The sequence below is a fragment of the Xyrauchen texanus genome, chromosome 28 (assembly GCF_025860055.1).
Source record: "Xyrauchen texanus isolate HMW12.3.18 chromosome 28, RBS_HiC_50CHRs, whole genome shotgun sequence".
Taxonomy (NCBI): domain Eukaryota; kingdom Metazoa; phylum Chordata; class Actinopteri; order Cypriniformes; family Catostomidae; genus Xyrauchen; species Xyrauchen texanus.
In genome coordinates this window covers 25944830-25967502 of record NC_068303.1, presented here as the reverse complement: position 1 = coordinate 25967502, position 22673 = coordinate 25944830, and the positions used below count along the sequence as shown (strand labels likewise).

Genomic DNA, 22673 nt, shown 5'->3' with positions numbered 1-22673 from the left:
AGAAATGACACGATGGAAAAAATGGAAAGATTTTGAATTTCTGGAACAGGAGTAAAGAGTATACTGGAGTGTGGTAGAAGATGCTTGAACAGCTTCCTGATAAGAACAGGATTAATGGGGAGAATATGACGTTTTGGACAATTTAGGAGTTAGATAACTCCAGAAGATGGCAGTAGTGCAACATTATGGATGCAAGCTGCCTGTAACCTCTCTCCAGGATTTCACCCAAGCCAGTAGGTGGCGATATTGCTTAAAAATGTCTCTGCGGTCTGTTGAGAAATCCGACAAAGGAGTGGAAGACAAGGAAGTAAGGGTGTCAGGTGAGAGAAATGCTGTTGTTACAGAGATAATCTAATCTGAGCACATGTTTTTATGCAAGTCTTGTTACTGACATGTCAGATTACATCTGTGGTTTTAGGTGCACGTGCTTGTTTTCTATTAAAGCAATATTCAAGTTTTCACTGTTGACATATTTCAGTGTTATGACAGCGAGCCGTGATAGATTGGACAAATACCTTGATGCTGTTACAGTATTTATTTGTGAAGATATACATCTCTCATAGTTTAGTACATTGAAGTAAAATGCGAATGTGCTATTTCGTATTGTTGTCTCATTCATGCAGTGAATTTAGCGAGTGTTTTGTAGCCTACAGCAGATGTGGAATCCACCACTGATAGGCATATAAACAACAAACCTAATAACATGTGCTTTTTCCTCTAAATTGCTGCAGCATTCATCACTGTTTCATATATTGTGGTATATATGTCTCACTGAATCTCATAGGCTTCAGGCACCTCTCTGTACACAATGGAGTTTGTTGAGCTGATCAAAACCCCTCGTGTGGACGGGGTGGTCCTCCACCGACCCTTCATGCCTACAGTAGAGGGAACTCTGTGTCTAACAGGACATCACCTCATCCTGTCCTCTCGCCAGGATAACACTGAAGAACTCTGGCTGCTACATGCTAATATTGACTCTACTGAGAAAAGGTACATGCCATGACATGCCAGTTTACATTTAAAGATTAAGTCTTGTGTGATTCGTTGTAAATAATGAGTGACAGACAAAATAATGTTTGCAGATTTATCGGGTCACTTGGAACTATTATTGTAAAGTGTAAAGACCTGCGAGTGATTCAGCTGGATATACCAGGCATGGAGGAATGTCTTAATATTGCCAGCTCAATCGAGGTGAGATTGCATTAATACTTGCTCATGCAGCAGAATAACCATAGGTGGACTAAGATAACCTGAAGATGATTGGTTCATAATTTTAGTGTTGGCCTCTGTGTGCTGCTAAGCAATTAATGTTTGTGTACTTTCATCTTTCAGGCTCTGTCCACGCTGGGCTCTGTCTCCCTGATGTATCCCTTCTTCTACCGTCCTCTGTTTGAGGTTATAGAGGATGGATGGCAGTTGTCCCTCCAAGAGGAGGCTTTCAAAGAACTGGAGTCTATGGTATTGTTTTATCCCTGGAAGCCTTGACTTTGAGGTCATCACCTTGAATCAATATTTATCAGTATCATTGTTCATTATTTCAGAATGTTCTCTATGGGATGCCAGGAAACAAATGTTTGGGACTGCATGTTCTGAGTTTCCAGTTTTAATACAAATAAATCTAGTATTTCTAAGATCAACTCATTTTAAACTTGGTTACCCCAAATCTAGTCTCACATAGTCAGACCTTTGACTAAAAATCTGGGATCTATAGCAGTTTCAGTTTGCCAAGAACCGCCCACTTGGACAGGAAAAGTCCTCTAACTGACATGTAAAGCAATCAGTCACAGTCGGCTTTGTTATTACTTGCCGTTTAGGGCCAGGGTTATCTGAGATATGATAAGCTAGCTTTTATACTACTCCAGCCACTTTGAGAACTTGGCAGTGCGATACTGCAGATATTGTTGACTTTTGGATGACAAATTACTTGCTATGGTCCTAATTTTTAGTTGCTTTGGATAAAAGCATCTGCTACATGTAAATGTTAATACTATAATAAAAGACAGACATGGGGAAATACATTTATATAATGGTATGGCAGTTTTCACAAATGATTGCACAAAAAAACACAGAAAAATAGCGGAAGATGTGTAGAGAGTAGAGGTCAACCATTAATAGATTTTGCTGATGCCAATAACTAAGGTGAAAAGGTCTAATAACCGATAAACTGGCTGATAGTTTTTCAAATCGATTTATTGAATGTTTTAAAAAAAATATATATGTTTTCCGTTATTGTGGTGAGCACAGACATAGATGCTACAATAGTCCAAAATGAGCAAAATCCCAGATGCAGGTTTATTGTGCTACCAAAATACCAATAATTACCAGAAATAAAAAAATTAGATTTGACTACGAACAAGCCGATGACAGTGATTTGGCTCCGTTACAGTCCTCTATATGTAAATATTCAACAAATAAGCTTTTAATAGCCTATATATATTCACCAGGTGTGGCTTTTGCCACAGAGGAATATGGTGAAAATAAAACTACCGGTGTTGATTTTTTTTTCCGAAAACCGATAATTCCAAAAAGTAACTATCAACACTGATTAATCTGTAAAACAGATTTATCGGTTGACCTCTAGTAGAGAGTGTAAGTACAGCACAGAAAACCTCATTATAGAGAATTTCACAGGAGAAAATGCAGTTCTGCTCATGGATATCTGCTTCACTTTCTGCAACGTGCCTCAAACAAAACTCTTTAATATCTTTAAAATATTTAATGTCACTAACCTAGCAAGCTTGGACAAATCTGTGCTCAAAAGTGATTATCTCAACACTGAACCTTTGTTTCCAGGTAGACTGATAAAACATCCTGTGTGCTTTTACTTGTGGATGTTCCATCAAACCAGCCAATGAGATTTGCACTGAGTGGCACTTGCATTCTTACATTGACATCAGTATTTTTAAATAGTACCCTTAATGTACTAGTGCAAAAGTTGATACAGAGTTCTGCTGTCCTCTCTCAGACAGATGAATGGAGACTGAGCAAGGTTAATAAAGACTTCAGTGTGTGCCCCTCCTACCCCTCCTTGCTGACTGTGCCCAAAGACATTGATGATGAAACTCTCTGCAAAGCTGCTTCCTTCCGCCATGGTGGCCGCTTCCCTGTGCTCAGTTACTACCACAAGAAAAATGGCATGGTCAGCAGTGCGCTTTTGGAAATGTTTTTCTGTGTTATTTAATACAGATCTGATCATGCTGTCCTCTCCAACGTCCCCAGGTGATAATGCGAGCAGGGCAGCCACTAACAGGAACCAACGGGCGTCGCTGCAAAGAGGATGAGAAACTGATCAATGCCACGCTTTCTGCAGGGAAGCGTGGTTACATCATTGACACACGAACGATATCTGTAGCGCAGCAGGCTAAAGCTCGCGGAGGTGGATATGAACAGGAGGCTAACTACCCACAGTGGAGGAGGATCCATAAAGCTATTGAGAGGCATGTACTCTCTGTTAAACTATGATAGGATTTTATTCATTTTGATTCTTGGTCTTATACTCCCAACTAGTGGCGCGGATACAGCATCATGCAAAAGCAGATTTTGGTTACCAATGTTGAAATGCACTATTCACAGCCACAGCTATTATTCTGTGAGCAAAAGTTTCCGATAAGGGGTGACAGAGATACAGTGTGTATTATTTGGTTGGTCATGTGATCCCAACATGGTGGCCCCCTTGAGGTGACCCACTCCACGTAGGATGAAACAACTTTTATTAAGCTGCTGATATGACTGGAGTCTTCATTTCATGTACGTGTACATGATTTAAAACATTTGTCAAAAGTATTATTCATTTCTTTAGGGGTAAATTTTTTTTTTTAACAAGGAACATTTAAACTTGTTTAGATTTACGTGCAAGGACACATCCATTGCAGCTTGAAGTAATGATGATTTGGCCTCATACTGAAGCATATCATATATAAGCAAACAAACATGTGTTGCAAGAAGTAGTTCCATAACTGGGTCTATAATTATTTAGTAAATTATTTACATTATTTACAGGCCTCCAAAATACTCTCCAGCCTTCGCTGAGGACTTTACAGAACTGTTATCAACAATTACCTCAGAGTTTGACTGTTTTGCCATTGCTGGAGACTTTAACATTCACATAGATAATGCAGAAAACAATATGACAAAAGAAATCATAACTGTTTTAAAAACTTTTGATCTGACTCAGCATGTACATGGACCCACACACAATCATGGACACACTCTAGATTTACTTATCAGTAAGGGTCTAAACATTTCATCGATTGTTATTAAGGATGTAGCACTGTCTGATCATTTCTGTGTTTTCTTTGATATATTGATCTCTCCTGCCATTGAAGCTAGATCTGTGTCTGTCGAGAAGAGATGCCTAAATGAGAACACTAGTGTACTATTTATGAAGGCTATATCTTTAACACCAAGTATATCTGCTGACTCTGTTGATTTTCTCCTTGATTCTTTTAACTCAAAAGTTAAAAGTGTAATTGATGATATTGCTCCTGTGAAAGTCAGGAAGAAGAGTGGCAGACAAAAAGTGCCTTGGAGAAACTCAACAGCAGTGCAAAATATGAAAAGACAATGCAGAAAAGCAGAGCGCATGTGGCGGAAGACAAAACTTGTAGTCCATTATAACATCTACAAAGACAGCATCCATGCTTTTAATATGGAACTAGGCAAAGCTAGACAGACTTTCTTCTCGAATATTATAAACAGCAACTTAAACAACACACGCACTCTTTTTGCGACTGTAGAGAGACTGACAAACCCCCAAGCCAGATTCCCAGTGAATTGCTCTCAGACAGCAAGTGCAGTGAGTTTGCTTCTTTCTTCTCTGAAAAAATCAATAATATCAGAAAGGTGATCAGCACATCCTTGAGTTGTGCTGGGGTCAGACAAATCAAACCACAACCTGAGAAAGTAGTTACTATGTCTGATTTCAAAGAAATTGATGGCAAAATTTTGGAAGAAACCGTACAGCACCTTAAAACATCAACCTGCGCCCTTGATGCACTTCCCACATCTTTTTTCAAAAGTGTGTTCAACTGTTTAGAAGCAGATCTCCTAGAAGTGATAAACTCTTCACTTCTCTCTGGGGGTTATCCAAACTCCCTGAAAACTGCAGTTGTCAAGCTCCTCTTGAAAAAGAGCAATCTGGATAAGACCATATTAAGCAACTATAGACCGATCTCAAATCTTCCTTTCATAGGCAAGATCATTGAAAAAGTTGTCTTCAATCAGCTGAACAAATTCTTGAAATCAAATGGATACTTTGACAATTTTCAATCTGGTTTCCGATCGCATCACAGCACAGAGACAGCGCTCATAAAGATAATAAACAATATTCGCTTAAATACTGATACAGGCAAATTATCAGTACTGGTACTACTCGACCTCAGTGCTGCATTTGACACTGTTGATCACAACATACTTCTTGACAGGCTGGAAAACTGGGTGGGGCTTTCTGGGATGGTCCTAAAATGGTTCAGGTCATACTTAGAAGGGAGAGGTTATTATGTGAGTATAGGAGACCATAAGTCTGAGTGGACGTCCATGACATGCGGAGTCCCTCAAGGCTCAATTCTTGCGCCACTCCTGTTCAACCTGTATATGCTCCCAATGAGCCAAATAATGAGAAAGAACCAAATTGCTTACCACAGCTATGCAGACGACACACAGATCTACTTAGCCCTATCACCTAACGATTACAGCCCCATTGACTCCCTGTACCAATGCATTGATGAAGTTAACAGTTGGATGTGCCAAAACCTTCTTCAGTTAAACAAAGACAAAACTGAAGTCATTGTGTTTGGAAACAAAGATGACGTTCTCAAGGTGAATGCATACCTTGACGCTAGGGGTCAAACAACTAAAAATCAAGTCAGGAATCTTGGTGTGTCTCTACAGTCAGACCTTAGTTTCAGTAGTCATGTCAAAGCAATAACTAAATCAGCATTCTATCATCTGAAAAATATTGCAAGAATTAGATGCTTTGTTTCCAGTCAAGACCTAGAGAAACTTGTGCATGCTTTCATCACCAGCAGGGTGGATTATAGTAATGGACTCCTCACTGGCCTTCCCAAAAATACCATAAGACAGTTGCAGCTCATACAGAACGCTGCTGCCAGGATTCTGAGCAGAACCAGAAAATATGAACATATCACACCAGTCCTCAGGTCTTTACACTGGCTCCCAGTTACATTTAGGATTGATTTTAAAGTATTATTACTGGTATATAAATCACTCAATGGGCTAGGACCTCAATATATTGCAGATATGCTCACTGAATATAAACCCAACAGATCACTCAGATCATTAGGATCACATCAGCTAGAAATACCAAGGGTTCACTCTAAGCAAGGAGAGTCTGCTTTTAGCTATTATGCCAGCCGCAGCTGGAACCAGCTTCCAGAAGAGATCAGATGTGCTCCTACAGTAGTCACATTCAAATTCAGACTCAAAACACATCTGTTTAGCTGTGCATTTACTGAATGAGCACTGTGCCACTGTGTGTCCGACTGTTTGTACTGTATTTTATTTTATTCTAAACTGTTTCAATTATTCTTATTTTTTTATTCTTATTTTAATCTCTTCTGTGTAAAGCACTTTGAATTACCATTGTGTATGAAATGTGCTATATAAATAAACTTGCCTTGCCTTGCCTATAATCTGACACCTGTTCTCCTACAGGTCCATTGTTCTGCAGGAGAGTCTGATAAAGCTGGTGGAGGCGTGCAATGATCAATCTCACAATATGGACCGCTGGCTCAATAAACTTGAGGCCTCCAACTGGCAAAGTCATGTAAAGGAAATCCTCACTACTGCTTGCCTGGCTGCACAGTGCATTGATAGGTAAATTTGTTGTTCTTTCACACTCTCACTCACACAACCACACAGACACACTAACCCATAGACTGATATCTTAGCTTTGCCATATTGTGCAACTGTTAATTACTGCTTTCTTTCCTTGAGCTCTACATAATTACTAAGTTAATTACAAAAGCTGTTGTTGCCCTGATTCTCACCACATACTTTACAAAGCTCACTGTGGTGAGAGTTATTGCTGTTGTCATGCTGTAATCAGCATTATGTTCATGGCACTCTGGCACTGATGTTTTTAACACTGCCTTTGGCTCTTAGTTCATTATCACATTTGTAGTACTGGGTGTGTGTGGATTAATTCCTGTGTGGTAAGGCCTTTTCACACCAGCCGGAAAATCTTTTTGAATATTTTGAATAGAAACAATGAAATCCGAATGAGCCATTCACACCTGGAGCGAACATATGCACTCCGGCAAAGCTTTTTTTTGGTAGTTGTTTACATTGTGTGCTTTTTTTTTTTTTTTACTTTGCCCAGTGATGAAATTCCCGAACAATAAAATTTAAGCTGTGGATCACATGTCAGGTGGGGCTAAAGCACAGAAAACTGTTTTTACCACTGACATTAAACACAGAAGAAGAAAGAAACATAAATAAAACAAAAGCTGCATCAAATAACTTTAAAATAATTTTCTAAAATCTAATGTCACCTCCTTTGCATGTGATGACACTTTAAAACCTATATTTTCAAGTAAATGTCACCATATCATGACATGACAGGGTGGAAAATAAATAGAGGGGCACAAAAATATAAATATAAAAATCACAACTTGCCCTCAGGACTTAAACGTCACCGAATTGTAGGTGTGACTCACACATAAGCCTAAAAACTCCTCGTAAACGCACGGCCAAACGCTGTTCAGTGTCGATGGGTTTGCTGTAGTTTGTTTGAGAATTAATTAACAAGGGTGCCAACAGCTAAAACAAAGCCTTGAGTTCATCAATTGACATTCTGAACTGTTGATTTAAAATGATCATGATACAACTCCTGTATCAGTCTGTGGAATTTCCTGTGTTCCCCTCTTCTCTCAAGAATGGGGTGAATCCAGTATCTATGCCTTTTTTCTTCTTTCCTTGTTGAGCAAAATAACAAACTCATCATTACTGCTGTTTGAAGAGAATTCCATTGTATTTTTTCAGCTCGCTAAAGTAAGTGGTAAATGGTCTGCACTTATATAGTGCCTTTTTAAACTTAACGGTATTCAAAGCGCTTTACACTGTGTCTCATTCACCCATTCATACACACATTCATACACCAATGGCGGCAGAGCTGCCATGCAAGGCACTAGCCTACCATTGGGAGCAACTTGGGGTTCAGTGTCTTGCCCAAGGACACTTCGGCATGTGGCGTCGGGTGGGCCAGGATTCGAACCAACAATCCTGCGATTAGTGGCCAACCTGCTCTACCAACTGAGCCACAGCCACCCCTTGATAAAGAACTTGCTTGCTAGACCCTCATACTGTGATTCCATGGTTGTTTTGCAAACTTTTAAGTAGCTTTTCCTCTCCTCCGTCATAGGGCAGTCCAGCTGAAATGTGCGTTGAGCCAACTCCTGTACAGTAAATTTGCCTGTCGATTTGCGGCATCTATTGTAAAGCCGTTAATTTGTTAAAGGTGAAACTTTGCGTCATTTCATATGTGAAAGGGACATTCGTCTGCTATTCACTTTGCATAATAGCATCACCTCTGGTGTGAAAAGGCCTTTTTTGAAGGTGAAGTTTTCGTCTCGCCAACGTTCTGTGGCAGTCAGCACCTATGAATCAACAGAGGTCCGCTTGTAACTCGCCCTGACACCTTCCTTTTGTATTTGTCTTTTACTTCGGAGCAACAATTTTAGCAAACCAGTCAAATGTGTATTACATTTCAATATGTCAAGACTTGGCACAGTCCTTCACTGTCAATATGTGGCATGTGTCTTTTTGTGATGTCTTAAACCTGATATTTAAACCCAATAGAACATGTATCAGTTTGGTTTTTCACTTTTTTATTTTTTATGGTTTCCCTCAATAGCTAAAGATTTATATACCTCAAGATACAACCATGCAAGAGCACTGAGTGTTTAAAAATGTGTTAGAACTTCTACTCTTAAAAGGATAGTTCACCCAAATATTAAAATAATACTTTACTCATTTACACCCTCATGCCATCTTAGATGTATATGATTTTCTTTCTTCTGCAAAACACAAAGATTTTTAAAAGAATATCTCAACTCTGTTGGAGTGAATGGTGCTCCGACCTTTTGAAGCTCCAAAAAGAACATACATTCAGCATAAAAGTAATCGATAAGACATCTGTGATTTAATATTCTTCAAAAGTGATATGATTGTGTGAGTGAGAACTAGATCAATATTTGTGTCCTTTTTAACTATAAATATTCCTCCCTGCCCAGTAGGTGGCGATATGCAGGAAGATTAAGAATCGCCAAAAACAAAAGAAAAAGGGAAAGTGGAGATTTATAGTAAAAAAAGGCTAAACTTTTTAAAATGTTTCTCACCCACACTTATCATATCTCTTATGGGGGTATTGATTTAACCACTGGAGTCTTATGGATTACTTTTATGCTGCCTTTATGTGCTTTTTGGACCTTTAAAGTTTTGGTCAACATTCACTTGCATTGTATAGACCTAAAGAGCTGAAATATTCTTCAGAAAATCTTAATTTGTGTTCAGCAGAAGAAAGAAAGTCAAACACATCTGGGATGGCATGAGGGTGAGTAAATCATGAGAGAATTTTCATTTTGGGTGAACTATCCCTTTAAAGAGTAGAAATTGTAATCGGCTTTCTGAATATTTATTACTGTAATTAGAGTGCACTTGTTCTTGAAGGTGAATTGTATATTTTTTTTTTTCTCACAAGTTGCACCAAACAGAATTGCAAAAATACTTTTTTGTTCAAACACTCCCGCTACCTCTCCCACACTGCCTTATTTCCCAAACAGGTAGTACTCATGTCATTGGTTTTGCCTGAAGTTTATATGTAAGACTGCTGAAACAAACAGAGCAAAAAGTAAAAAAATTTAGTCAAAGTCTACCTTTGAATGGCTTACTTGATTGGCGAAGTATTTTAACATCGAAAAAAATTACCTTTAAGCTTTAAAAAGTAAAAAAAGCGTGAGTGGTGGTGGTGTAGTGGCTAAAGCACTGGCCTGTTAATCAGAAGGTCACAGGTTCTAACCCCACGTCCACCACCATTGTGTCCTTGAGCAAGGCACTTAACTCCAGGTTGTTCCGGGGGGGACTGTCCCTGTAATAATTGCACTGTAAGTCGCTTTGGATAAAAGCGTCTGCCAAATGCATAAATATAAATGTAAATGTAAGTATGTTGTTTTTTTTGTTTTCCTTTCTGCTATTTACTACTTTAGTCTCTTTATAATATGTGTTTTGTTGTAGGGAAGGGGCTTCAGTGTTGGTTCATGGCACTGAGGGCACAGATTCAACACTGCAGGTGACCTCACTAGCCCAGATCATCCTCGATCCAGCATGCAGAACCATCCGTGGCTTTGAGGCTCTGATTGAACGAGAGTGGTTACAGGTAAGAGAGGTTACCAGGACAACTTCGCCTCAGATGTGTCTGAGAAAATCAATGCTGCTTTATTTTAGTAAAATGAACACAACAAATTTCTTAAAGTAAAGTAAGCGATGACATGGTAACCTTTACCTCCAGGCTGGTCACCCGTTCCAGCAGCGTTGTGCTCAGTCTGCGTACTCCAGCAGAAAGCTGCGCAGTGAAGCGCCTGTCTTCCTGCTCTTCCTGGATTGTGTGTGGCAGATCTTGCGTCAGTTCCCATGCTCTTTCCAGTTCAACGAGAACTTCCTGATCATTCTCTTCGAACATGCCTATGCCTCACAGTTTGGCACTTTCCTTGGAAACAGAGAGGCCGAGAGGTTAGCATTCCCCTACATCACTGTCTGCTTCCTGAACAATGCTGGCATGATGTCCATTTACAGATTCTCAAATACTTTCTCATTTCCTTCATTACATAATTTACTAGAAGATAAAGGATGGAACAAAGTATTTTCTCCTTAATTATATATATTACCTTGTATTTAAAGTGTGTTGCAGTTTATTTCTGCCTAATCTGATACTTCATCTGGTTTCCAGTCAAACTTGACACCTGCATGTAACTGTGTAGAAGTTGGATCGTTGTTGACTGGAAATTGAACTCTGACTATGGAAAGATACGGTCATGGGTAGAGGTCATGATCCCTTCAGTCAGCACTCTTGCATCAGCAGACTGTTAACTTCTGGCTAGCTCTGACCAATCTGTATTTGTCATTTCTTAATAGGGATTAATCAGCATATCATGTAAATTATTAGGGGGGGAAAATACATTTACAGCCCTACTTCTGAGGAAAATATCTTGTTAATAAGTTGCTAAATGTTGGGCAATTGAGTATTACTTCCGATTTTTTGGTATTAGCACAGTCATTTACTGAAAATTGTGCAGTGTAGTTGTGATGTCATTAATCTGACCTTTAGACCCAGATGTAAAGGTTTCAATTTGATACGCTTCCCTGTACTTGTTGTTTAAGGACTTTCTTTTTTTTTTTATATGCAACAACTCATGAATACTGAATTCTTAATATGTAAGATTCATGAGCTCAAAATTAGAAAGAGCTTTGGAAATAAGCTTGAATAATATAATTTGTACGGCATTGGATTTACCAAAAAGCTTGCATGAGATTTAAACTTCAAAAATCTGTAAAATGTTTCAGGGTGAAGCTACAGTTGTCTCAGAAAACAGTATCTCTGTGGTCATGGGTGAACAGACCTCAGGAGCTGGAGCGATTTCTCAACCCACTGTATGAGACCAATAACCTGGTGATCTGGCCCTCTGTTGCCCCTCAGAGCCTTTTGCTGTGGGAGGGTGAGTAACTGTTGTCTCCCACACTCTGCGACTGTTTTGTAATCTCTTTCTGATTTTCTGGCCTCTGTTTCTGCATGTCCTCTACGAATATATAAAATAATAATAATTCAGTTTATAAATTGTACAGCTGTGTACATTCATCATGAAAATAATGAACAACATGCGTTTAGTCGGTTAACCTGTAGGGGGCAGTTGTGTATTGTTTAATGTAATGTCTCCAGCTGTACCTGCATTTCTGTAGTGCTGCTTCAGTGGTGCGAGATGCTTTAAAAATATGTGGGTTTTCAAATGAAGAGAATGGTATGACAATGTAAATATACCTATTGATATATTGTGCAGCTGTGACACAATACAATTCAAAAGTTTGGATACTTATTTTTTATTATGGCTATTTTCCACATTTTTAAATAATAAAAGTATTAATTGATGCAAATGGAAGTATCTGTATGATGTGCACTTATTAGATGCTCTCGTTCCTATCTAATCCAATTTTTCCATTTAAAAAAAATAAAATGTTGGGTTTGTAAAGAAATAAAAAAATGTATACAAGAGCTGGTATGACGATATACACAGATCAGTCACTACATTATAACCACCTGCTTAATATTGTGTAGGTCTATCTCGTGCCACCAAAACAGCGCCAACCCGCATCTCAGAATCGCATTCAGAGCTCCTATTCTTCTCACCACAATTATACTTATTGGCTGGTTTGTTGGTGCCAGATAGGCTGGTTTGAGTATTTCTGTAACTGCTGATCTCGTGGGATTTTCACACACAACAGACTCTAGAATTTACTCCGAAACAAAAAACAACCAGTGAGCAGAAGTTCTTTGAATGGAAATGCCTTGTTGATGAGAGAGGTCAATAGAGAATGGCCAGACTGGTTTGAACTGGCAAAGTCTACACTAATTCAGATAACCACTCTCAGGCCCGGATTAAGAATTCAGAGGCCCCTGGGCACAATGTCTTGTAGGGCCCCCCACCCCACCCACACAATCAAGCTTTTGAATTTTTGGATACTATTTGCTGGTAACACCTATAGCGAGCAACTAGCTGGCATATGCAAGCACATAGTGCCTCACCTTTACCAATCCAGTTATATGAATCAAATTCTTCCATAATTAACACACAAACACGTACACACACCCATTAATGTAGCTTTCCTGTCTGTCTCTCTCTTCCTCTCCTGTCCTCTACTCCTCGGCTCTACAGGGACTGCCGCTCTTTGTCTCTCTCCCCCTCTCCTCTTCCTGTGATGAAAAGGATGCAAACAGTATAGGTCATCTTAACTCAAGTTTTACTCTTCTTTATACTCTCTTCTTTATAGTAAAAAAATTCTGCACTTATGTATTTAGCACTTTATTATTCATGGCCCCTAATGGCACTTTGTTTGATGATTGAATGATAGTGAAATGGTAGTGGACACATTACAAGATGCTGTAAGTATTATGGTATAATATTGGTTGCTTACAATACAAATTACAATTGCTGGTGTATGACCTGTCCAACTATTGACAAATGTACTACATGTAAGTCGCTTTGGATGAAAGCATCTGCCAAACGCCCTAAATGTAAATGTAAATCAAATGTAAAATAAAGCAGCTTGTTTTTGTTTTTTTTTGATAATACTATATTTCATGTAAGTTGTTCTCTCTCTCTCTCTCACACACACACACACACACACACACAATACCTCCTCCTCTCCTCAGGGTCTGTCTGTCTGTCTCATGCTCTCCTCCTCTCCTCAGGGGCTGTCTGTCTATCTGTCTGTCTATCTTAATAATACTAATTTAATAGCTCAGATGCACGCACAATTATCCGTGAACTTGATAAATGTTGCAGATATGTTCTTCTAGGATAGCTTGTGCCTACTATCCACAAACAAATTGCTTTCAACTTATGTGTGCAAAATTCAGAATTCAACGAATGTGCTGCAGTTTCTACAAATAGAGACATTTTTGTGAATAAAATGTTGTATTTTGTATTAGTGATCATAATTTGCGCATGCAACAAAGAGGATGTAGCAGGTGACGCGTACATTTATTGACGTCTTTTCTGAGTCGATCTCATTTGAGTGTATTCGGCAATGCTTATAACGTGTAATTAAACACGTTGAGTTTATATTCTGGGCTCATCAGATTTTTTTTACATAGTATTATTAGTATGATTTTTACTGTCTGTTAATAACACTGTCCGTCTCTTTATGTTAAGGTTTGTATTAATTTCGATATGCCAGAGGGCAGAATAAGACAGGGAATTAAAGAATGCATTGTAGTTATGTTGACCTACTGTTTTCATAACACTGGATATTCTGCTAATTCATACTTTTCTAAAACGTTGCATAATGGCAATTAACTTATTTAGCAATTACACTAGTGCTAGTTTTGTTGCCAGTGTTGCTCAAATGCACGCGTACGTGTCACCACCAGCAGTAAGTACCTGCATGTGTTGGGAAAAGGGAGAAGAGCGAGTTCGGCAAAAGGCGGATTCGAACTCTGGCCGAACGCGTCAAAAGCTACCATCATGCACCTCACGACTTACGCTACAGTAGTTATTTTGTGTCGAGCGTCTTTTTGCTAAAAAGACAGGCACCGGGCCGGCACGTATAGTGCAAATATACGCTCCGTTTTCGGAAATGAAATTTTGTTTCAAAAAAAATCTTCCCCTCGCTTGGGCCCCAAGTGCGCATGGGCCCCTGGGCCCGTGCCCATAATGCCCATTGGGTAATCCGGGCCTGATTACAATTATGGTGAGAAGAATAACATCTCAGAATGCTATTCTGAGATGCGGGTTGTCGCTGTTTTGGTGGGAAAAGGGGGAACTATACAATATTAGGCAGGTGGCTTTAATGTTGTGGCTGATCGGTGTACATAAAGTGTCAATTGATAGAGATTTTTGCTATATTGTGTATATCGCAATACAGAAATATCCATGTGCGTATGTTTGGCAGGGCTTCATGTGAGACTGAGTGAATAAAAGAAACATGGACAGAGTTTTTCTGGCATTAAAAATTCAGCAAATGAAATGACATTTATCTAGCTTCAAATGCTAAATAAGCTTCTCATCTTCTCACATGCATCTGCAGAGACAGGAGATCGAAGAGTGGAATCGCGCTACTCAATCCGGCTTCTCTCGATATCTCAGCATAGACCACAAAACTTACTTGACCCATTTGAATTATACTGAGTTTTTTTTTTACGTTATAGCACTATGGAGGAAGTGAAACATCTCAAATGGCTGTTCAATTGATATTTAAACATATTTGTATAATCTCTATAGAAATTTCTAATATTACAAGCCTAATGAAGTGCTTATTTTTGTTGGATTTTCTTTTTATTTATTTAGTTTTGCATTGCTTTGAGAAAAAGTTGAGTTTCTTGAGGAAAGTTCATTAGAAGAATAATGGTCAACAACATATCAGACTGAAATGTGGCATAATGTGAAATTTGGTATTAGGGTAATAAACATTATAATATGGTTATTTCAAATGTAAATTATTTTATTGATTTTCCAGAAAATATGTTCTATATTGTGATATATATATCGTTATCGTGATTATTCATATAGTGATAGATTTTGGTCATATAGCCCTCCGGTAATGTATTCAGTTTATATTCGTCTACATTTGTTAAAATAAGTTGAGCTAAGCATTGATGCTTGTGATGATATAATGAAGGCCATTATATAAAGTTTTGTTTTGTTTTGGAACCAACCCAATCCTTAGCTGCATTACAAGTTCTGGTGCTCTTGAGATAAGCCTGTCATTTGACTAAAGCAAAGTTATCTTAAAGTGTTTGTGTAGCAACTAAGATGGAGGAATGGTGCATAGGAGTGGCTTTCCAGACATGCATTAGCAAAGCTAAACTGAGCTACATTTCTCAGTTACCATTCATTTCCATTGATAATCACTTTTATAATCCATTTCAGGAAAACTGCCCTTCTTTGTCATGATACAATGACATTGCAAAGAGTTTAAAGAAGCCACGTCGCTTTAATTAATGTGACACTTAAACATGACTAGACACTTCGAGTCATATTTCATAGTAAACCTCTGGCAACTCTAGGGTTTGGAATTATTGTAAAAAATCTATCAGTGCAATACAGATTAAAGTTACGTGGAATTAGCAGACGTGACAAATGTTTAACCCCTTTGACCTCCGTGTCATTCATTTTTTTTTAGTCCTCACTTCTGGAGCCTGTCATGCCTCTATTCTAAAGGGTGCAGTGAAAGCTTCTCTTTCAGTCGAAGCAGCCAAGCAGACACTGAGTTTAATGCCATGGTGGGTTCACTTTCAGTCACATGAGCAGCTCTCAAAGAACTCACAGATACTGTATGTTTAGCCTATTCAGCAATCAGCCAAATGTTTGGACACACTTATTCTTTATTATTACAATTTCCAATGCTTTCGAATAACAGTAAAAACATCAGAAATCTGAAATAACACATTGTATGGGAATTATGTAGTGATAAAAAAAAAAAAAAACTCTTAGAAATCTTATATTTTAGCTTTTAAAGTAGCGACCATTTACCTAAATTATAGCTCTACACACTTGATCCATTCTCTCAACCTACTTTGCTCCCATTTATGTTGGGCACTTGTTGGCTGCTTTTCCTTCACTATCTGGTCCAACTCGTCTATTAAAACAAAAGTATGGAAAATAAATTTATATGTAGACACAATATATATTTGTCTACAAAACAAATGTTAAGCATTTAAGTATAAGCCTTCAGATCAATACTAAGATTATGAGAATCATAAATTCAGTCAAGTGTGTCCAAACTTTAACTTAAATTCCAGTGTGAGTAGAAGCAAAAGCAGACTGCATTCCAGTTTAATTTACGCATATCTACCAGGTGCTTTAAAGGAACAGGGTTGAAATGCACTAATTATTCAAGCACAGACAATTGAAGTGTCAAAGTCCGGCAAAACTACCAATCTAGTGTTAATTTCACAGTTTGACGAGTATTGATGTGTTAACATGTAAAACAGACAGCTATATGTGTTAAGCAACATGGGTGTGGTGCCGTCTCAAGTTAACCTCTTCACTACTAAAAGCATTTAGCATTTTAGCCCTCACAATTGTGCTTGTTCAAAGACATTCATTTGAATTTTCAGCTCAGGCACCACCCCCCATTGTTTAATTGAACATCTCTGCATCTGAGTGGACTAGAAACTCAATCTGGGTGTCATTAGAAAGCTGACATCCTCCCATTTGAGCAAGATTTTCTGGTGAAGAACTGCGTTATGCATGATCCAGCAGAGAAAGATGATCCACCAATCAGAAATAAACATAAAACAAAGAGCAGGAAAAGAGCCCAGCAGCGACCACACAATCCTATGACGCACTCTTGAGTCAGTTTCCCTAAACACTCAAACTGCATATATATATTTGTATATATCTGAATATTTTGCAATAAACTTGTAATAAATTGATTCTATACTTATTATCTACAAACACATTTTTTGCTTCAATTCCAATTTTGTAAAGCTGTGATTTACCTTGGAGCTGGTTTGTTTGAATTATGGCTTAAATCTTGTTTATAAAGTACTGAGTAAAATCCCTATGGAAAAAAAACTTCCGGAAGCAAGATGTTGAAAAAGTGGGTGGGCACCCTATAGCCCTTAGTTCACAGCCTTCAACCTTTTATCTGCTACTTGCTATTGGTAGTCTGTTACGGGTGGTATTAAGGGTAGGGGCATCCTCATTCTAGAGAGTGTTTTAGTGGTCAAAACATTGCAAACACCTGTGAGTGCAAGATGAGTCATCTGAAATTTGTACTTGCCAAAATTCAAACCACAGTGGCAGTAGCTGGAAATTATGAATGAATGGACACATGTGAGCTCCAGTTTCTGGGTGAAATGTCTACACTTGCATGTGTGGCGCCAAAACGAGTTGTAATTTAAGTAAATGATGTAAGGGTCAACAGGAATGTATATTTTATTAACCCCTAGCCCCTAACTCAAACCCCAACCCTAAACCGAACTTTCAGCGGAGTAAAATGTCATTTTAAAAAGAAAGTGCAATCTCCGAATCATGCTCGCCATTGTTTTTGTGAATGTGATTATTTCCTGGTTCCAATGGGTCTCGGAGGTTGCTCTCAGTAGTGCTAGAGGGCAGTGTGTTCATACTTAAATTGATGCAAAAATGGCTTATCAGTAGTTCGCTGTAAGTAATTCAGCTGAATAAGGTTGATTTCAGAGTACATGAACTTTCGGAAGCAACATGTCGATTTCCTGTTTGATTACGTTGGATTAAATAAGCTTGGTATAGATATTGGATATCAACATATGGCCTGCTCACTACTGTTTGTTTGGCCTCTTGGCGTTTCTCTATATGATACCTGTCTTTCAAGGCACTATATAAAACATTTTCATGCAGGGTTGATGCAGCCTCAACATCCAGCCAGTTTTTTGTTATCGCAGGCAACTTTACAGTCATGACAGGAAAGATCATTAAACATCGTCACAAGATCACATGATGACATCACATCTCCTCTGGCACCTTCTGGAGAGCTGTTGCCATATTTAGTTTGGATGCTTAACATTCCCATTTGAATGTGTGTTCTCTTTTTCTGTAGGGGTGTTCCTTCGCTGGAATCGCTCCACAAAATGTTTTGATGAGGCTTATCAGGAGATGGTCCATATTATAGAGTACAACAAGGAGCTGCAGAACAAAGTTAACAGCCTCCGGAGACAGCTGGCCCAGCTCGAGATGGAAGACAGCCCACTGCAGACTCCATAAAACATGACAGTCCAACATACTGAGAGGTTTAAACTAGGGCTGTCAATTTAACGCATTAATAACATGCAATAAATTTTACAAAAAATAATGCGTTAAAAAAATTTACGCAATTAATCGCAATGCTTTCCTGAGAAATGCAAGCTTGTAGTACCACCTGTTTACTCCAGAGGGCAGTAAGTGAAATTTCAGCTGTGTTACCTCACAAATATATAATTACCAACAAGGTTAAGGAGGTGTCCTTTAAACTGTTACACCGTTTTTACCCAGTCAATCTTTATTTAAGAAACATGCTCCCTGAAATCGATCCACTTTGCTCCTTCTGTAATGCTGTAGATGAATCTGCCCCTCACATTTTTGGGAATGTGTCCATGCTGTAGTATTTTGGAGAGAATTTTGTTTGTACGTACCTCTATTTTAACTCGTTTTTCTTTTTTTTTTTTAAATACGTTTTATTTTGATTTCACAGTTTTGATAAGTTAATATTTTCTGATTTATGTGTATTTTTTTATTTGCCAAGTTTTTTTTATACATAATTGTAAATTTTTGTCTATAAAGCCCCTATTTGCACATTTTTGTAAAGACTTAAAATATTATTTAAATACTCTTTGTACCTCCAACAACTCCAAAGCATTGAAAAACATTGCACTATGTAATGAATATAATGTCTTGGCATTATTGTGAAATATATCTGTAGTATTGTGTACTATGTACCCCTGGCTTGTTTCAAAAAGAATGTCTGACGCAGGAGTACATTGACGGATCCTTAAACAAGCCCTGATAATTAATCTCCAACTGATTGACAAATTCACTTGTGAAATGGATTGCTGTGAACTGTATGCCAATGATTGACTTATGATCAATAATATTTTAGTAAACAATACATTGTATTCTAAAGCTGCTTTTTGAATGTTCTTATCAATGATGAACTCTTCTGCCACAAGAATGTAATTCATTTTAATTATCTGAATATGTTTTATTTTATATATATATATATATATATATATATATATATATATATATATATATATATATATATATATATATATATATATATATATATAATTTGTATTCATATTTAAAGATAACTATGTATAATCATTTCATCATTATATATTGAATTGTTGTTATATGAGGGGCTTTCTCTGCAAATATGTGTATATGCGATTAATTAATCAGGAGACCATGTAATTAATTCGATTATAAAATATTATTGATTGACAGCCCTAGTTTAAACAGAATGGTACAGATCTGATTTATCATCTCTGTACTTCTAAAATACACTGATCAGCCATAACATTAAAACCACTTGCCTAATATTGTGTAATATACATAATATTAGGCGAGTGGTTTTAATGTTGTGACTGTTCTGTATAAGTTTGTCCCACCCACATACTCCTCTCATGACTGTACTTCCCCTTTCTCAGAATGAGGTAAATACTTATAAACAATTGCTTAACTGTATTCCTGTTAACATGTTTAGTTCACCTCCAACAGTTATTAGACATGGATTTTACTATATTGCAACAAGATCTGCTTCTCTATTAGCGTATGATCAGTATATGAGTTTTCTCACCTAAGACACTATGCCAATGCCACACTTGTCCTTATTACTTGCTAATGTAAAACACTTTGAACTGATTGTCTGAAGAAGTTGAGGTTATGAAATGGATGTTATTTTACTAGATTTTTTGCTGTGGTTTACATATTCCTAGAGACGGGACTACTAATGTGTCATAGTTAATTTAAAAATTCTGTGCCACAAAGTGCAATATAGCTATAAAACAATAGCTGTTTTACAAGGGAAATATTTAAGCAGCGACTATGGGAAGCTGGAAATTCTCATCAGTGGTTTAGATATTACATAATCCCTAACCCTATTTTCTTCCAAAGGGACATTGACCACAAAATTAAGAGATTGCCAAAGTGTCATTTTTTTTTATACACGTTAGATCTATTGTGCATGGGTAATATTCATATTTCTATAGAGTAAAGGTATTTAGAGTATTGATAAACACGTTTCAATGCATATTTGTGTTGGAGATATTCTGAATGTCAAAATATTAAGATCTTTGTTAGCATACACAAAGCAGCTGTTTGGAAATGTCTAAAAATAAAAGCCCATTGGGATTATTACAATTTCTGTTCATCAATAAAGCATTTCATTCTGTCCATTAAAAATCCATTGTCAACATGATAGAAGAACTTTTAGAAGAATATTTCAGCAGGTCCACACATTGCAAGTGAATGGTGGCCCGAATAACATAAAGGCAGCATAAAAGTGATCCATCAGACTCCAGTGTTTTAATCCATGTCTTCGGAAGTGATATGATCAGTGTGGGTGAGAAAACGATCAATATTTGAGTCTTTTTAACTTTAAATTGCGATTTCACAATCTTTTGTTTTTGCCGATTCGCATTCTTTGTGCATTTCGTCGCCTACTGGGCAGGGAGGAGAATTAATAGTAAAAAAAAGGACTTGTATATATTCACCCACACCTATCATATCACTTCTGAAGATATAGATTTAACCACTAGAGTAGTATGGATTACTTTTATGTATGTACATTTATGGGCATTTAAATGATCACCATTCACTTGCATTATATGGACCTACAGAGCTGAAATTTTCTTCTAAAAATCTTTGTGTGGGTTCTTCAGAAGAAAGAAAGTCATACATATCTGGGATGGAATGAGGTTGAGTAAATGATGAGAGAATTTTAATTTTTTGGTAAACTATCCCTTTTATTACACATTGTTTATTAATTAATATGATTCTAGCACTTCAGTAGCATAACTGACATTATATAAGGTTTGTCACTGTAACATTGTTACATGTTAAATTGTCTGTACAGTGTCATGTCTTGTTTTACAAAATGTAATATTGATCAAATGTGTAACTGATGAATGTTATATTCTATGGGCATTAAAATAATTGAATGTGCAGTTTGGTGTTTTCATATTTAAAATGACTGTTTACATGTGTCTCAGTTCTAAAACAAAACACTGCGATACAATTATAATTATTAGAAGTAAATTTGACTTTAATTTGAACCTTATCAGCATGACATGAAAAAGAAAGATGATCAGGTTTAACTAATGTTGGTAAATAACAATTATAATTAATGTGTTATAAGGACAAGAAAAAGACACAGTATCTAGACTTAGTTCACCTGTTTTTGTTAATACCCAACTGCATTTTTCACTTTGTATTTTGTAAATCTGAATGCTAAATTAAAAAAATAAGTAAATAACTTGACGGTAATATACTTGTTGAATCAAATTATTTAATATTTTACATGCCTCTGCATATGCAAACTCAAGCTGTGTAAACCATATCTCAACTTCCTGTTATGAACATATGTGTGCTTTTCCCACCCATTATCGGGAACATGCAGTGTTTCCTGGGGGGGATGTGCCTAAAACACTTACCACTCTAGCTATATATTCAAGTTTCATATCCCCCCTATACAGCACTTTCCACGTGACCATGTCTCTGTCACTATGTTGATATGCACAAGCCAAGTGACTACAGTCACGCACTTTAGGGTGTGCAGATGATCAGCGCTGATTTCCTCACACCTATTTTTAGAAATAACGTGTGACTGTGGACCCAAGCACATTGTATTCTTGCTTTTATGTAAAGACTGACAGACACATTGCCAGCAATTCAGAGAACCACTTGTTACACTCACAGAGACCGTAGTTTACCTGCAGTAACCCCTTCGGCAAACATCTCATGCAATGTGTGTCACTTTGAGTTACTTATTCACCATTTTGTTTTGTGGGGAATGTTTTTTTTTAAACCATGTTGACAGAAAGGGGGATTTCTCCTCCATCTACCATGACCTGCACACAATTTCAGCATAAAGATTAATTGACTTAAAACACACTGTCAAATGTACTGGAAATGGCCCTCAAGTAACACAGGAAGGCTGTTATATTGATGTTGTTTGGCAGACCATAACCTGCAGTAGATCTGATTTGCCTTCCAAGCATTGTTAGAAAAATAGCAGATGCAACAATATGATGGGCTACTTTATACTAAAAAAATAAAGTAACATTCTCCTTTTTTTCTTTTTTTTTTTATGTATCAAAGCTCTGTTTCAACATTTTACTTTTATTTTAAAAATGTGTTTAAAATGAGATGAGGACTCCCCTCCAGTAAAATGCAATGGCCTTGAAAAGATGTATTGTACATAAG

The 22673-nt window shown here is 37.4% G+C and overlaps 1 protein-coding gene across 2 annotated transcripts; it reads left to right on the top strand.

Annotated features, from left to right (window-relative positions):
* The first annotated feature begins 289 nt into the window (after window positions 1–289).
* On the top strand, window positions 290–19406 carry LOC127622281 (myotubularin-related protein 9-like). 2 transcript variants are annotated; one of them, XM_052096342.1, is made up of 11 exons: window positions 290–320; window positions 785–990; window positions 1083–1191; window positions 1333–1458; window positions 2966–3139; window positions 3220–3437; window positions 6673–6834; window positions 10252–10393; window positions 10526–10746; window positions 11578–11729; window positions 18310–19406. In XM_052096342.1, exons 2-11 carry the CDS (start codon window positions 809–811, stop codon window positions 18471–18473), a joined length of 1650 nt encoding a protein of 549 aa, XP_051952302.1. In that variant the 5' UTR covers window positions 290–320; window positions 785–808; the 3' UTR covers window positions 18474–19406. The 2 variants fall into 2 exon arrangements, with proteins under 2 accessions (XP_051952302.1, XP_051952301.1); XM_052096341.1 differs by having other exon boundaries at window positions 1065–1191.
* The last annotated feature ends 3267 nt before the right edge of the window (window positions 19407–22673 follow it).